Source organism: Chinchilla lanigera, unplaced genomic scaffold (assembly GCF_000276665.1).
Source record: "Chinchilla lanigera isolate Chin_1 unplaced genomic scaffold, ChiLan1.0 scaffold00019, whole genome shotgun sequence".
NCBI classification, from domain to species: domain Eukaryota; kingdom Metazoa; phylum Chordata; class Mammalia; order Rodentia; family Chinchillidae; genus Chinchilla; species Chinchilla lanigera.
In genome coordinates this window covers 21044073-21060585 of record NW_004955420.1, presented here as the reverse complement: position 1 = coordinate 21060585, position 16513 = coordinate 21044073, and the positions used below count along the sequence as shown (strand labels likewise).

General features: G+C 43.7%; 1 protein-coding gene across 4 annotated transcripts in view; it reads left to right on the top strand.

The window, feature by feature from the left end:
• Nucleotides 1-6542: 6542 nt before the first annotated feature.
• The window catches only part of Fetub (fetuin B), a 12625-nt gene continuing 2654 nt past the window's right edge, over nucleotides 6543-16513 (top strand). The window contains exons 1-5 of one of the 4 annotated variants that reach the window (XM_005383272.2): nucleotides 6543-6623; nucleotides 11613-11844; nucleotides 12161-12271; nucleotides 13683-13770; nucleotides 15845-16014. In XM_005383272.2, the coding sequence (XP_005383329.1) occupies nucleotides 11614-11844; nucleotides 12161-12271; nucleotides 13683-13770; nucleotides 15845-16014 (600 nt within the window). In that variant the 5' untranslated portion in view covers nucleotides 6543-6623; nucleotide 11613. The other 3 variants (XM_005383271.1, XM_005383273.2, XM_005383270.2) reach the window with 3 other exon arrangements.

The window sequence follows — 16513 nt, the reverse complement described above, 5'->3', positions numbered from 1 at the left end:
AAAAAAAAGAACTCTGGTTAAAGACATCCCACTCTTGGTAGACAGTGGTCATAAGACAGCAATAAACCTTTTACCCATTCATCCCTCCCACAGAGTCCCAATATAACATCTCTAAAAGATATGCAGAGACCCCGGTATCAAGGTGCCTCCTTCTCACTATATGGTGTAATCTGCAGGGGTGGCTCATCCAGCTCAAACCTGTGTGTAGTGTAACATCTCCCCCCAGCTCTGCCGTGTCTTCTCTGTACCTCCTAATCTGGAAGACTTATAAGTGATCTGTTAATTACAAAATCTCAGATACATGTGCAGAACATTTCCTCAAGCCCTGCTCATGAACTTCTCCTGAGAACTCGAGCAGGTTTTCAATAAGATGGCCTAGACCTGACGTCAGCCTGAGGTGTGGGACCCTAGCCCCACCCCTCAGGACCCATCTGTATAAGTTCTCACGGGTGTCCTAGAGATTTGGATGGTATAAAACAGCATAGATGCCAGGAAGCTATCACTATTGAGGCTTTTCTCACAGTTGCCTGCCCTGTGTCCTCCAGGGTGTACTTTTATCTTGCTTTTATCCTGGCAGAGCCAGTTTCTCCCTCACTCTTCACTTTTACTTTCTCAGATAAACTTTGCTACTGTTTTTCATTCGTTTCATCTAATTCTTTGTTTGAGACAAGAAGAACCTGGACACAAACTCAAGCACCACAAAACCTGGTACTGCTTATTTGATGAATCACTTCTACTGGGTAGAAGGAACTACCCAGTAACACTCCCTGGTCACCGACAGGTCATTTGTACCCTTGCGGTGTCTGTGATCCTCCACAAGCCCTGGAAGTAAATCATTCTTCATTTGGACAGTGGAGTGGATTGAAATATAAAAGTCTTTAAAAAGACTTTTTGAGAGCCATTCTGAGTTGGATTCCTGGCTTTGGATTCCTAGACTCCTGGGTATGACTCCAGTGAATCTGCTTGTTCCCACCTCAAGGGCTTGAACACGTGATCCCTCTGCTCTTCCCTGGTTCTTCATTGGACTAACTGCCTTCCACTCTCCAAAGCTCGTCTTGGATGTCATGTTCCCCAGGAAATCCTTTCTAATTCCTTTGTTCCCTCTGTCTCCTAGGTCTGAGTTAGGGGTTAATGCCTAGAATTTGGTGGTAAAACTTTAAAACATGTGATCCTCTACTCCCCAGGATGTAACCGTTGAACGGGTCCATAACAGGCCAGGTTCTTGTGTATAGAAGACAAAGAAAAGAATCGCCAAGCGTACACCCAGTAGAAGGCCACTGTGACATTGAAGGTCACAGGAAGTTGTGCTCAGGGTCAGTCCATCTCCAAAAAGGTATAACATAGAGAAAGAAAGGTGTTGTGGCAACAGAAAGACACTACACACAGGTCCAAGGTAGCAACAACAACAGGAGAAAGGGGCAGCGATGTTATGTATGGATTTGGTTTCTAATTTCAATGTATAAATATATAACTATTATCTGTTAACATTCTACAGGGATTTAAATATTAGGGTATCCATGGTCATTAAGAAAATAATAGTTCCAATTTATGTTCTAAGAGCTTTTGATACTCAAATAGATGGTAATGTTAAACTTGTTGCCTCTATTATAGTGTAATGTTATTAAGCTTCTCTTCTGGATGTTTAACAACTGAGATTTGGAGACCAAAAAATTAGAAAGATAAAAGGGCTAAGAGGATAGTCAATATTTTGGCCCTAGCCCTCCGAGGGCCATATAAATCCAGGACAGAAAAGAACCTTTACTACCGTGTCCTGTAACTCAGTTGAGTCCCTGATTTTAATCAAGGAGATTATGGGGCCAGAGAGGAAAGTGATTTGAGGATGTACAGTGTGCCTAAGGAGAGTCACCTGAAGAGTGAAGGTCTCTCAAGCTTTCACAGAAAGCAGCTTGGTCAAGCAATGGCCGTGACTCATCCAGATGGTTGACACTGACAGTGAATCTAAGAGATGCTATGTGTGGTTCCAAAGTAATGCTGAGGAGACTTAACTGACCTTGATAGATAGGAAAAGGGGATTAATATGCGTCTGCCTTAACTTGGTCTTAAATATCCAGCATAAACAAGATATGTAAATAAGCACCACCATAACAAAATGTTAGCTGTAAAGGGTTCAAATCACCGACAACTTTGGACAGTTGCCAGCTAGACTGGTAACTGACTACTGTTAGGGATTTTGGAACTATATTCTCTAAGCATAGCTTTTCCAGCTAATCGCCTGTCATTTACAAAGCAGAGAAGAGAGAGCGGTTGGGAGTAGCTGAAGTTGGAAAGTAATTACAAGTGCAGGACGAAGCCAGTCCGAGAACACTCGGCAGGTAAACAAGCCGTTGCAGCTTGTTAAGTGGTTGCTAGGTAGCGAGGCTGAAATTAATCAGCCTCTTGAGGGTATAAAATAAATGCTCTCCCGTTCTTGGGTAGTTTTCCTTCTCTGCTCAGGACAGAGGACCTCCACCTGATGCCAGCTTTTTGTTTCTTGTCTGTTTTTTCCTCATTCTTGCTGCCATTCCTTCCTGGGGTACAGCAAGAACCCAACAGATCCTGACACATCTATCCATTGAGGAGTCCAGAAATTCAAGTTTTACAGCCTTTCCTTACCTTTCAGAAAGAAAGGTTTCTCTTTACTATGTTTGTGGCATTCAGATGAAGATCATTTCCTGGTGGTTTTTATACACTGGGAGTGTGGATTCTCTCTGGGGAGCAATGCGGAAATCATATAAAGCTTTAATATTAGAAATAGCCTTTGACCCAGTAATTCCATTTTGAGGCATTTAAACTAAGAAAATAATTAAACAATGATAATTAAATATTTAATCATAAAAATATTAATCACAGCATTGTTATAATAACAGAAAATTGGAATGAATTTGTCTTACAAAGAGATTGGTTTGAATAACTGAATCAACTATCAATGGGCTATTAGGTAGTAATTGAAAATTAAGTTATAGAAGTCAGTGTATTTATATGTCAGCTATTCATAATTGTAAGGAATGACACGCAATGGGCTGGTGAAAAAGCAATGAGGCATACAGTTTAATACCTGGGTGCAAGCAGACAGAGGGCGATAAGGCCATCTGTAGAGAGCAAAGAGAAGGGGGCTTTTTAAAACAGGGTTTGAAAGAAAGCAAGGGACATTAGGCAAGATCTTGGTAAATGTCAGTGGTCAAAGTTCTCTGGATGTTTTGTGCCTCAGCGGGCAAAGTCCTTGTGGTGTCCATTGTGAATGTTTGGCTGCCTTCAAATGTCTAGGTGTTTTGGAAAATTCCATGCTCCATCTTATCCCTTATTCTTCTCTATCTTATCTCATGCTCCATCACATCTAGTGTTTGCTGAGGGCAGCCCCAATGCTGAGCTGGGAACAGTGCCTCAGGTAGGGTACTAGGAGAGTCATGTCTGAATTGAGCCTTACAATAATCTATTGTTAGCCTGGCATGGTGGTGCACGCCTGTAATCCCAGCATTTGGGAGGGTGAGGCAGGAGGGTCATTGTGAGTTCAAGACCAGCCTGGGCTACAAAGGGAGCTCACGGCCAGCCTGAACTGCATACTGAGACCCTGTCTCAAAAAAGACAAACACACACATACACACACACACACACACACACACACAAATCTAGTTGAACTTTTAAAAGCAAGCTATACTATAGTATGTACAGGATAATACTACTTTTATGTGTGATATATGCACAGAAGAAAATCTAGAAGATACCATTAATAATTATTAACAATGTATAATAGAATGATCTGATTTGCTTTATTTTCCATAAGGAACACACATTACTTTAGTAGTATTCTTTTAATAAGAAAGAAGTTTTAAAAAAAACTTGTAGTGAGTCTCCAAGCTCTCTATTGAATGCCACTCAGAGGTGTAAATATTTTTGGATCAAAAGAAAAAAAGTACCAATTATTACCAATTATCTATTGGCCAGACATGTGTCATATACCTAATCTCCTGTAGTCCTGCAAATATGCCTGTTGCCTACATTTTTATGAATGAGAAGTTGAATACCAGAGGAAATAAATTATCCTATCATTGAAGTCACACAGCTGGTGACAGATTCCATCCCACAGATCAACTTAATCATAAGCCCCACCCCTTTCCACGACGGCACACTCCAGTAGTTACCCGCCCCCCATGAGTACCCCCTCTCAGGCCACTACTATCACTGAGAAGAATGAAAACAAACCAGTGCCTGAGGTCATTGTCCTCTGAGAGAAGCCCACCAGAAGCCAGGGAGCCTTGATTAGCAGAAGGCACATCAAAGTTTTGGGAATATGCTGGTTTTTCCTGTAGTTAGTGGGTAATGATGTCAGGTGAGCATGGTGACCACTACACTCCGGAAACCCCTCTTGTAGTTCATGGATAATGATGTGCTTGTCTGAGGACTGACCCAACCAGATCCATGGTGAACAAGAACAAGAAACACCATGGGCTCACTGAGAGGAACCCTGGGCTGAAGAGCCTTGGGTTCAGTCCCTGGCTGGACATGTGGTCTGAGGCTAAGTGTCTAATTTCTCAGGACTTTGGTACATCATTTCCAGAAAGTGGGATTTGGCCTACTGACTTTCTAAGGTCCCTTCAATTCCTAATCATACAACTCTGTGATAAAATATTTATCAAACCACATTTAGGCAGGAAGGGGGACAGGGGGACACATTTCTAGTGTGTCAACATTTTTATTATCACCAAACTTCAGAAGATTTTCTTATTCTTATTTTTCAGATGAGGAAACTGGTTGTGAGAAATTTCAGGAACAATTTTTCAGTGTTTTGAGCAGCTTCTTGCCTGGAATGTCACAATCTCTCTCTTCATCCCCGGTCTTATTCTCTTTAAGAATCTGTGATGGATGTAACCTTTTCTTTCTTCATCCCAATCTTCTTTTTTTTTTTGGTTTTTCTCCGGTACCAGGAACCGCATCCCAATCTTCTTAACCCTCAATGTTCAGACCACATCCAGAACAAATCAGTCATCACTGAGATTCTACTGAGACACACAGTGCTGGAGCTGTGAACTCCATGGAAACCTGGGCTGTAGTCAGTTGTTGCTACGTTTAGGGAATAGGAAAGGACACAGGATTTGGGATGTCACAGTTCATGATGGTGGCATGGCACAAAGGGTGAGAAATTACTCAGAGTCAATGTGCAGTTCAAACTCCAAGAAGGCCCAGAAGGGCTGCCTTTAACCGAGACCTCTCAGTGTCAGAGAGTCTCATAAAGACAGCCCCAAACTGAAGCTTCTGTGTCTTCTTATTGATAGAACCAGGAAGCAAGGACAAAAGACAAAAAAGGACAAAGTCTGTGCAGGAAATTATGTAGAGGACAGAGGAAGGACATTAGAAGGTCGTGATGATCTGCTACATGGTTGACCTTAGGGCCAATCTAAGTGATAATTGAAGTAGGTGGAGGACAGAGCCAGAGCATTCATTCCTTAAAGCAAGGGGTTGTGATCTTTCTTGGACTTTCAGCTCTATGGGCTATTTTTTAAATCTCTAACCATGCAGTTTGGGGCATGTGGCTCCAAAAGTTCCCTTATCTCTGCATATCCATCTGATACATACTTCTGCCTAACAGCCCCACTTTGGAGCAATACAGTTGTCAAAAATAAAGATGTTTTCCTGCAAAACTCATTTATGGGTGTTATGGCTTATATCTATAGCCATCCCAAATAGGTGGGTTTTAGGGGCAACTGGATAATGGATGTGTGATACTGGCTTAGTATACTGATTGGTTTAGCATAGTTCTGGGTGTGCATAATTGATTTACTGAAGAGGGAAGACCCACCCTGGGTCAGCCATCCAATATGCTTGCAGCTTGGATGGAATAAAAAGGGAAAGAAGGGCTAGGGATTTAGCTCAGCAGCACAGCACCTGCCTGGAAGGGCAAGGTCATGAGTTCGATTCCTGGTACTGGAAAAAAAAAAAAGGGAAAGAAGAAGGAAGGCTCCCTCTTTCCTGCCTACCATGCCATGAGCTGTTTCTCCACTGTTGTTCCCCTGTGCCATGTTTCCCTGCCTTGGAACAGCTGACTGTAGGCTGAAACCTCTGCAAACTGTGAGCTAAAATAACTTCTCCTCTTTAAACTTGTGGTTGTTGGGTATTTTGTCCCAGCAAAGAGAAAGTAACTAAGACAGTGGAGATTAAGCGTAAACCCCTCACACTTAGCATGGTACCTGGCATGAGTAGGTACTCAATCAGTGCTTTCTTGGGCCAGCATGTACGCAGTACTGGTTATGGTGGAATTTGGTAATAAAGTGGCCCATTGGAAGTGAATCCCATGAGAACCAGCACGTCGTGTGAAGGAAGCCATCTGCCACGCAGCCACATCCCCAGGTTGGTTTATAAAGGGATTGGTTAGGTTACTTGGGAAATACCTTGTCTGTGCAGGTGAAGGGAGGTGCCTCAGAAACGCTGTACTTAATTAAAGTTCTGCTGAGACTGCCCCTCTAATTCAGGATTCAGGGTGTGTGCCTGCCCCTGGGATCCAGCTAACCCAGGGTTACATTGTTCATGGTGTTCTGAAATGATCATGCAATCTGTTTGCAGGATATAAAAGTGTGTTCAGTGAGAAAGAACTTGTCAACATTTGTTCAGCCCTGCTGGGAAGATACTAGGTGAGTCATCCCTAGTACAAATAATCCTTTGATTTACACTGAAGCATAACAGACAGCCTCTGGTTTCTTCAATTCTGCAGTAGTTCCTTGTGCAGAGGGTTAATGTGAGTCAGCTCCCAGGTATGAGTGACACTGGGTCCTCAGGAAACCCTGGGTGGGAGACCTGCAAAACTGAGGTCCAGCCTGAGGTGCTGCTTCCCTAAGGAGACTGGGTCTAAGAATCCATGACCTCTCTTTATAGACCAGCACAACTGTGAGTATGCTATACGGGTTGGAGATCCTCCTTGGCTCCTTCTTACCCTTTAGAATTTCTTTGCTGAAGTGCTGAGGGTAAATTGTGTGCCAAACACTTTGCACCGAAGTCTCATCTGAGCCTCACACCCATCCTGTGAAGACTATGGCCTTGGAGAAGGTGGAGAACTCATCCTTAGTCCCAGCCCCTAAATGCTGAGCTGGGATTTGAACCAAAGCTTATTCTGAACTTGGTCTGTGCTCTGAGCTGCACTAGGAAGAGATTCTTGGAGGAAATCTCACTTTCAATGCTATGAGACAGATTTTCCCTAAGAATATTTTTGAGCTGAGAACAATGCTCTAAACATTTGGAAACTGTTTCATACATTGCCTGAATATGCTCGATCAAAATAAGATAACTTCTAAATTTATTTACTTATTTATTTAATTTTTTTGGGTCTTTTTGAGACAGGGTCTCACTATGCAATTCAGGCTGGGCTTGAGCTCACTTTGTAGCCCTGGCTGATCTCGAACTCACAATGATCCTCCTGCCTCAGCCTCCTGAGTGCTGGGATTACAGGCATGCGCCACCACACCCGGCTCAAGAATTTCTAAATTTAAGTGTTTTAAGAGGAGTCAGATGCATATTACCAAGAGGTGGTCTGAAGCTACAGGGTGGGTTGGAAGCAATAAATACCATCTGCCTTACAGAGGGCACATCTGGAAGGACTGAAAGAACTTGGGAAGCAAAGTATGTAATTCACATTTCTTTCTCTTACTGCCTTGATCCCAGCCCACGCATATCCTTTCTGCCCTGCCCTTCCGGTACATTCTGGTCTCCTTCAAGCCCTAGGCTAAGTCTTAGCCCCCCTTGGAAGCCTTTCTTAAGCAAAACTTTCTCCATCTGTTGTTTTCCTAGTATCTGCTCTTTGATGGCAAGAATTGTGCCTCCTCCTCTGAACCGCATAGGTGGATGACAACCCTGCCTGTGAGACGTGGGGCAGGCTAGCTTTCTTCATCCACACAAGGGTGATAAGTTAGTTGGTTGTTCATTGATTTAAAGGAGAAAAGGAACAAAAAGTGTCCAGCCTAGGGCTGAGCACATACTGAGAAATCCCACTGTGTGACTTGTATAGAATGCTGGACCTTGTCAGTGTATGGAGCCTGTTTAGTGTTTGTGGAAGGAGAAAAGATAAAGGGAGAAAAGGCACAGAAGAAAAACAGCCACAGAGATCTTAATCAGAGCTGTCCCTTCTTGACTCCTGCTTAGTTTTCTAACTATACACCCTGCCCGCTCAGGTCTAAGTCCCCTGAGTGCATCTCCTGCTCTGCATCAAGCAAGCCTCACCTGTCTCACCCCTCCCTGGCATAAAACTAACACTTCTAAGTTGCTGCCAAAAGGTCCCCTCCTCACTCAAGGAGAATCCGCCATTTCTCTGAACCTGGCTCACTTGGGGGTGAATCAATGCAGGTGTGATCCCGTCCCTACCCCTGGACTGGGAAAAGACCATTGGCAGAGTCACATGGAAATCTGGGCTGTGTGAGAAAAGGCGAAGACCCCAGGGACAGCTGTGGTACTGAGAGCCAGTATTGTCCCTAGATGTGGTGGATCCTGGGTCACACACTTCCCCAGTGGTCAGTCTTCACTGCCTCCCTGGGATAGGAACGCTCCTGTGACCATGCTTTTACACAGGGTGACTGCACCAGATTCTTGAATGCCTTCAACGTGGCTAATCTAAATTGAGGCAGGCTATGGTGTGAAACAAAGAATGTAAACTGTCCCATCTGCTATTTTTTTTTTTTTTTTTTTTTTGGTTTTTCTCCGGTACCAGGAACCGAACTCACGACCTTACGCTTGCCAGGCAGGCGCTTTTGCCGCTGAGCTAAATCCCCAGCCCCTCCATCTGCTATTTTTTATATTAATCCCATTATTATAATAGTATTTGGGATAGGTTGGGTTAAAGGAAATATAGTTGAAGTTAGCTCTGTTTCTTTTAACTTTTAAGTGCAATCACTAGAAAATTTAGAATATGTGATTTGGATTGTGAATCTAGGGGATGGTGCTGAGTTTGACAACTACCCTCAATCAGAGAGCCAGGCTTGAAAAAAGCTGATGTCTTCAAAGCTTTGCTCTTTACTCCTCTGCTGAAACTATGCTTCTATGCTACTACTAAAATTGTCTCCAAATGTGATGGGAACCAAATGTGATGGGAACCAAACAGTTGTGTTCCTAGGTTTCTGGGGGAAGAGGAAACATGTGCCCCTCTTTCTACAAGTAGGTGTACACTCCTGGGAGAACCTTTGTTTTATGGCTAAGGAAACTTAATCTGATGGGAGCCCACCATATCTCAGGCCTTCTCACATGCAGTGGCAGAGTGGAATTTAAACCTAGGAATTTCTGACTCTAAAGATTGGCCTCTTTCCCTTGCAGCCACTTCCAAGCTCCCGTACTCTACAACCCAGAAGGAGACTGAGCTCAGGTTAAAACTAGGCTGACACCCAGCTCCTTGGGCGGTGATGAACATAGTCAATCTCTGTGGATCAGAGGAGCGTCATCTCCTGGAACTGGGATGATGGCAGGTGCAGAGAAAGGCGAGAACACCTTCACTTTAGGGTTGACAGGGCTCGTAGTGAGTGTGTGGCTCTAAACACTGCTTCACAATGAGGAAACTGGATTCCCAAAGGTTATAATGCTCTTCCTGGCTCACACAGGTAGGAGCTGACCTGGGAAGTCAGAGTTTACTCTAACTGGTTGACACAGTCCCCTTTTAACCTATTTCTTTGGGTCCTGACTGTCATTCCCTAGTGGGCTTCACCTCCGTGGATCTGGTACATTTCCTCAAAACCCAGACCCATCTGCGGGGAGAAGCTTAGTGAAGGCTGGTTCACTTGCTGGCTGGAGCCATGTCTTTGTAGTATCCCAGAATTTGAATAGCTAGTTTTTATACTGAAAAAAAAAAAAAAAGAAAAGAAAAGAAAAGAAAAACTAAAGCACATTTACCTTTACAAGGGTTTATTGGAGCATTCAGGAATTCATGAACTGGGGCTGTGCTAGGCCACAAAGGACTAATACTTCTCTAGGAATGGTGAGAGAAGAAACTTCTAGAAAGTATTCACAGAAGGAAGGCAGAGCAACAACTGGGATTGGTTAGAGTGGACAGTTCCCAGCCAGAGGCGTGTTAGTGGTTTCTGAATGCTGAAGTTTCTAGTCCTGATGCATTGTTTTCATTGGGCTTTGGCTTATTCCAGTAGGAATACCAGAGCCTTCCCAGGCTAATGGCCTCCCAACTTGACTTTTTTTTTTCTTCTAACAATTCTTATTTTTGGTTTTCATTTTCCTCACCTTGCTCCCATTTGAAAGTAATGCCTACAGCCCACCCTCAAAAGAACTGAGATCTTTAGACTTAGGGTTGTACATCAACCCTCAAAAAGTAATTATTTATTTCCAGAAATGAGTTAGGGCTTTATCTTATTAATATTCATATTGGCCCATGTTGTGCTGCTATAAGAGGACATTTATTTTTGACAGTTCTGGAAGCTGAGAAGTCCCCAGTGAAAGGGCTTGCCTCTGGTGAGGGCCTTTCCTCTTTCTGTCATCCTATGGCAGAGGCAGGAGGATGCAAGAGAACGCCAGAGTGGGCCGAACTCACCTTTATAACAAGTCCACTGTAGTGACAATGACACTAATCCAGTTGCGAAGGCAAGCTCTCAGGACCGAATGCTCTCTTGAAGGTCCCACCTCTCTGTACTGCTGCACTGGAGATTACATTTCTGACACATGACCTGGGAACATATTCAAACCGTATCCGTCTTAACCCTTGATTCCTAACGGGACACCTGCCCAAGGCCCAGTTCCTGGCTCTGTGGAATTGCTCAGAAAGGGTTTGCTGAATTACAGGTGGCTATCATGATTGCCTTCCTGAGCCACAAACAGAAGCTGAAAAAGAGGGCCCAGGGGCCCAACCAGCCCACCTGAGCATCATCTTTCTCCTAACAATGGTGTGAGGTTTTAGTCTTTAATGAATTCACCTTCATGCAGATCCATAGGAGAAAGGACAGCCCTGAAGTATGATGTGAGAACTTTTGATGGCTCATTAGCTCATGTTCCCCTCTTAAATACGGTCTTCGGCTTAACATATCCTACATGAGGCTAAATAGCGCAAAGTGCGTGGTGAATATCACCGTGTTTCTGGCCGGTGACTGAGAAATGAAGCCACCTTTCTGAGCTACTGAGGGTGGTGAACACAGGGGGTTGGCTGGGAACTCTGAACTCACGAGCCCCTCCCAGGATCTGTCACCCCACACTCCTGACTCAGATACCTGTGAGTCTCAATGAGGAGTCCAGCGGCAGGGAAGGAGGAAGAGGGTGATAGTCTCCCCGTATGCTGCTTCAGGCTGAGACCAGGATGCAAGCCGCAATCCAATCACAGTTTCTTAAGACCCTTGACTAAATGTTTGCTGTGATTTCTTGTGGAAAAAAAGTTTAGGAAACTTACATTGGTTTAACGTGCACACAGGAACATGGGATCGCTCAGGAGTCTAAAGTACAATATTGGCAAGTCCTGTGCAAAGCAGGGGAATCTGCATTTAGAAATCTCGGTGCTCAGTTGCGACAGTGTTTTAAACCCCGTTTGAAAGTAATGCCTACAGCTATTTGGGCTCTAAGTATAAAGTTGCTCAGCGGCCTTGCAGAGCCCCACAACATAGCCCGGTCCTGAAGCTCCACATACTGACTTAACCGTGCACCTGTTCCCACAGAATGCATCTCCTCTTGTCCCTGGGACTCTGTGCCCTGGCCCAGGCCACTTGCTGCGGGGCTCAGTCTCCACCCCAGCAGGCTCTCGGCTCCTCGCCTCTTCTCTCCCGCGGCTGCAGTGACTCAGATGTGCTGGCCGTCTCCGGGATGGCCCTGCAGGACATCAACAGAGACCAACAGGAGGGTTACGCGCTGGGGCTCAATCGAGTGCATGGCGTCTGGGAACACAGACAGGTAAGTGATGGCTCTGCCACTGGGGCAGGCGTTGGGACAGGCTGCAAAGACTGGGACCCCTGAGACTCCTGTTGGGAAGATGCTTTCCGCATGGGAAACCCTGCTGAGACCATTCTGCCCTCCTCTGGTAGGTGTGCTGCAGTGCTCTTGTTATTGGAAACAGATGCTATGGGGACACCTGCCCGAGGCTCAGCAGTTTATAAGGAGTCTTCAGATGCGTTGTATTCTTTGGCTTTCTTATGAAGCAGAGATGGTTTTGTCCAGTCTGCATGTGTCAAGTGGAATGTGGTGTGCTTCTCCACCCTCCCCGCCACAGGATAGCCAGGGATCTCTCTTCTACCTCACACTGGACGTCCTAGAGACCAGCTGCCATGTGCTCAGCAGGAAGGACTGGAAGGACTGCGGGGCAAGGCTGCTTCATGAATCAGTAAGTGCTTATTCTCAGGGGCTCTCTGGAAAGAAACTCCCTAGGAAACAGATGACTGCTCCATGCCTCCCATCTTTCAAATGTCCCTCTTTCTAATTTCCTGGCCGGGGTACCCAGGTGCTTATTTTAAGCTGTGGAGAAAACCAAGTTTAAGTAGAGGGGTTTCTGAGAAATCCCTTTGGGGTAATGCTGACCAGAAATGAAAAGTTGTCCTCACATTATTTTCTCACCTGTAATCTCTGAACCAGTTTTTACATTGAGAGAAAAGTACCTGAAGTAAAGATGCCAGGTATGGAATTAAGGTAGAGAGCAGAAACAGTGGAGGGAGAGCTTTTTAAATTTGTTTATTATGCTTTGTTTTCCTTTAATGAACACTTCTTTGAGGTTTAGGCTTTAAAAAAAGTGATGGCTTTACAGTATGGGGGCTCTCGGGATGCAATGGAAGGCTTTCCTACAATTACAGAACCTAACCGTTCTCAGAATTGATTTTTTCAAAGATAACCATTGAAGACACTTGCAAATGGTCACTGTTCCTTTGATTTCAATTATCCTGGGAGTGTTTCCGTCGAGTGATGTGAACCACACGTCGTGAGGGTAGGATAGTGATGTAAGTGTTTAGATATAAACTTGGCGATCAAGATGCCTTTTCTAATCATTTAACCAAGTTAGTCCACTGCACAGAAGTTTTGTTTTTTTGTTTTTGTTTTTGTTTTTTGTTTTTTTTTTTTTTTGGGTTTTTCTCCGGTACCGGGAACCGAACTCACGACCTTGCGCTTGCCAGGCAGGCGCTTTTGCCGCTGAGCTAAATCCCCAGCCCCCAACTGCACATAAGTTTTGAAAAACAAAGTCCACTTGCCTTGTTGTTTATTACATTTGTTATGGTGACGCTGACTACCGTGACACATACACTGGCAGGTGCGTACCCACTCTAACATGGTAGCAGCTTATTTCTCACTCACACGGAGTTCAAGACAGACATTCCTGCCTGGGAGGGGTTCACTCCAGGGTAATGTAAAGATCTGATTTCCTCCTACGCTGTGACTCACAGTTCCTACGGTCACAATTTGTTTACTCACTTGCGTTAAAGCTATGAAACAAAACCAGCATGGAGAATAGAAACTGGGCCAGGACGGGAGTGGTTACACGTCACTTCCTGTACTCACCTTCCTGGGGTTAAAGCTCAGTTATCCACACGTAATTGGGGGGAGATGGGAAGAGGAGCTCACCATGTCCCAGGCAAAGGTTAAACAGTTTAATCAACTGCAGTTTTTCCCACTCCAAGCCACAGAACTGGATTTTATGTTTCTCATTACTTAAAATCTAAGTCTGCAACTTGCACTGTGTAGGGAGGGGCATCTTAAAACCTCAGGATTCTATCCACCCTGTCATAAAATGTATTTGTTGGTTACAGGTTTATGGTCAATGCAAGGCAATGTTTTACGTGAACAAGCCAAAAAGAATTCTCTACTTACCTGCTTATAACTGTACTCTTCGCCCAGGTAAGAGACTGTGATGATTTTGTTAATTTTAATAAAAGATTTTTTTTAAAAGGTATTTAACCAGGGCTTTGCCAGGAAGGTGTAGGGTTTCTCATATCCTTACTTTGTATTCGTCCTGGCACCAGTTGCTTAATACTTCCAATACTTGCCTTCCTATTAAAAGCCAACTTACACTCACTTCTGTCACCCTCTTACTTCTACATTTATGTCCTGTACCAAATCCTGTTCTCAGGTCTATGTAAATGGCACATTCTCTACAATGGGTCCCCAGGCTGCTCTCTAGCTATCCTGATATTCCATCCAACCGTATGCCTATCATCTGAACATACACTCACTTTCTGAACTCTGTATCTTGCTTGTGTCTCTCCCTCCGCTGATGGTGACATCTGCCCTGGGAACTCATGCCTTTTCTTCAAGGAGTGCTACCAATATTACTTCTTCTACAGTGTTTTGTATTCAAGAAAGGAATGAAGCTCTCCTGTTATGCATTCCTATAAACTTAGGCTAAAACACTCACAGAGCACAGAGCACACACTCTCTGCCTTGATGTGGAGTCTTCTATCTTCTGTCACGTAGAATAGTTTATCCCTCCTTCTCCCTACCACACACTCGCTAGTTCCTACCAAGCTTACGTTTACCAAGACTGCTGGATAAATGAACGCACAGGCAAAGAATTAGGCTGAAAGTAATGACATTTGAAATATGCACATGCATTCGTTCTTGGTCCTCCTTTTAATGAGGGAGATTCTAGAAAGCAAACATCCATAATGTGAGCAAATAGGGTATGACTACTTATCAAACTACTATGTGAATGTGACTCCCCTTGTGGACCTTGTTAAAATGCAGTTTCTGATTGTGCTGTCTGGGCAGGGACAGAGATCCTGTGTCTCAGACATGCCCCGGGTGACAGCAATGCTGCTGGTTTCTATGAGTAACAAGGAACAGAACCAACACTGTATTAGCCACAGCTTACAGTCTGTAGTGTGAACACGAGACTTACCTAAAATGAATTAGGGAACAACAGCTAGTATGTAGTCTCAGTTCTTTCGTGGAGGTCATAGTGATCAGACTTAGAAGGGCCAGGAAGTGACGTGTGTTGATGAAGGAGTGACAAGCTGTGGGTGTAACTCCCTCATAATCTCCCTCAGTCCCCACATATACAATTAACCAACACAATGTATTTTCTCTGCAAAAACAACTTCAAGAAAAATTTCCTAACCCGACTGTCACATTAGACTTGCCCTCCTCCACTCCTCTCAAACAGAAATTGTGGTTGTCCTGGTCACGTGATCATTCTATCAAGTCACGCAGTGATTTGACCAATTTTGTCTTCCAGCTCACTTACATTTTCTAACCAAAGAGGGTGTGTGTGTGTGTCTATCTTCTGTTATGTCATTTGTTTATTCTGTAAGCATCTACTAAATGCTCACTTGGTGCTAGATATTATGTTAGGTGTTCAGGACTAAAAGATAAATAAAACAAGACCATGATGAAATCCTAACCTTTTCAAGGCACTCGGTTTATTTTAAGAGACAATGATAAAAAACGACATTGAACTAGTTCAAGTGGATATCTTATGTCAATATGCTGTATTATAGATCTTTTTCTGGTACCAGGAATCGAACTCAGGACCTTGCACTTACGAGGCAGGTGCTTGTGCCACTGAGCTATATCCCTGGCTAGACCTTTGAACGAAATTCCTAAAGTGCATAAATTTGTGAGTTGAAAACTCTCTTGCTTTGATTTTTTTTTTTTTTCTGGTACCAGGAATCGAACTTATGACATTGTGCTTGCCAGGCAGGCGCTGTGCTGCTGAGCTAAATCCCCAGCACCTGATTTATTTTTTAATTATGCAAATAATGCTGCTCATTGTAGAAACCATATTGCAACATCTAACTTCTTTTCTAGAAAATATTTTTTTCCATCCTTGCCAACAGTGAATGTTATCTTTTTTTTATCAAAATTTTTTTTATCAAAATTTTGCCTCTGTTATAGTCATATGCCTCTGTTACAGTCATATTTATGGGACTGAAAATCAATAATATTTTTAAACTGTTCTCATTGGTCTCAACAGTTTCTAGAAGAAAGATTCATATGATGTGCCCCGACTGTCCAAGTCCCAGCTCCACGGACTTGTCAGATCCCAGGGTTTTGGAAGCTGCCACGGAGTCTCTTGCAAAATACAACAGTAAAAGTGCCTCAAAGCAGTACTCTCTTGACAAAGTCACCAGGGCTTCTCACCAGGTAAGGGTAAGACGCAGGGGTCAGTTGCACAAACAATGTGTCTCATAACTGCTGCTGTGGATTCCTAAACTGAGAACCTGACAGCCGTTCTCTCCACACCCTGCTCTGGTAGACCTGATACATGTGCAGTCCTGTTTCGGTTTCTCTTGTTCCATGGAATTTTACAGGAGTCCTTTGACTCCATTTTCCTTCATAAACCTTAAAGCAAGAGAGAAACACATTTATCATTTCACTGGGAGATTCTGCTCATGTTCATCATGGACTGCTGTGTGCTCGTGTCTGACCAGCAATGGAGCATTTAGCAAGATAACTCTTACTCCAGGTTAAAGCCTGGGGTAGAGGATGAGTTACATAGATTAGGGGAAGTACAGATTCATTTGTATTTGGATTATGTTGATATGTCATATGAAAATAATCTAAAAGACAAATCTACATGTGGAAAAATAAGTTCAAGGGAAAATGTTTAGGGCCTATTCAAATTCATTCTTTCTTTTTCTTT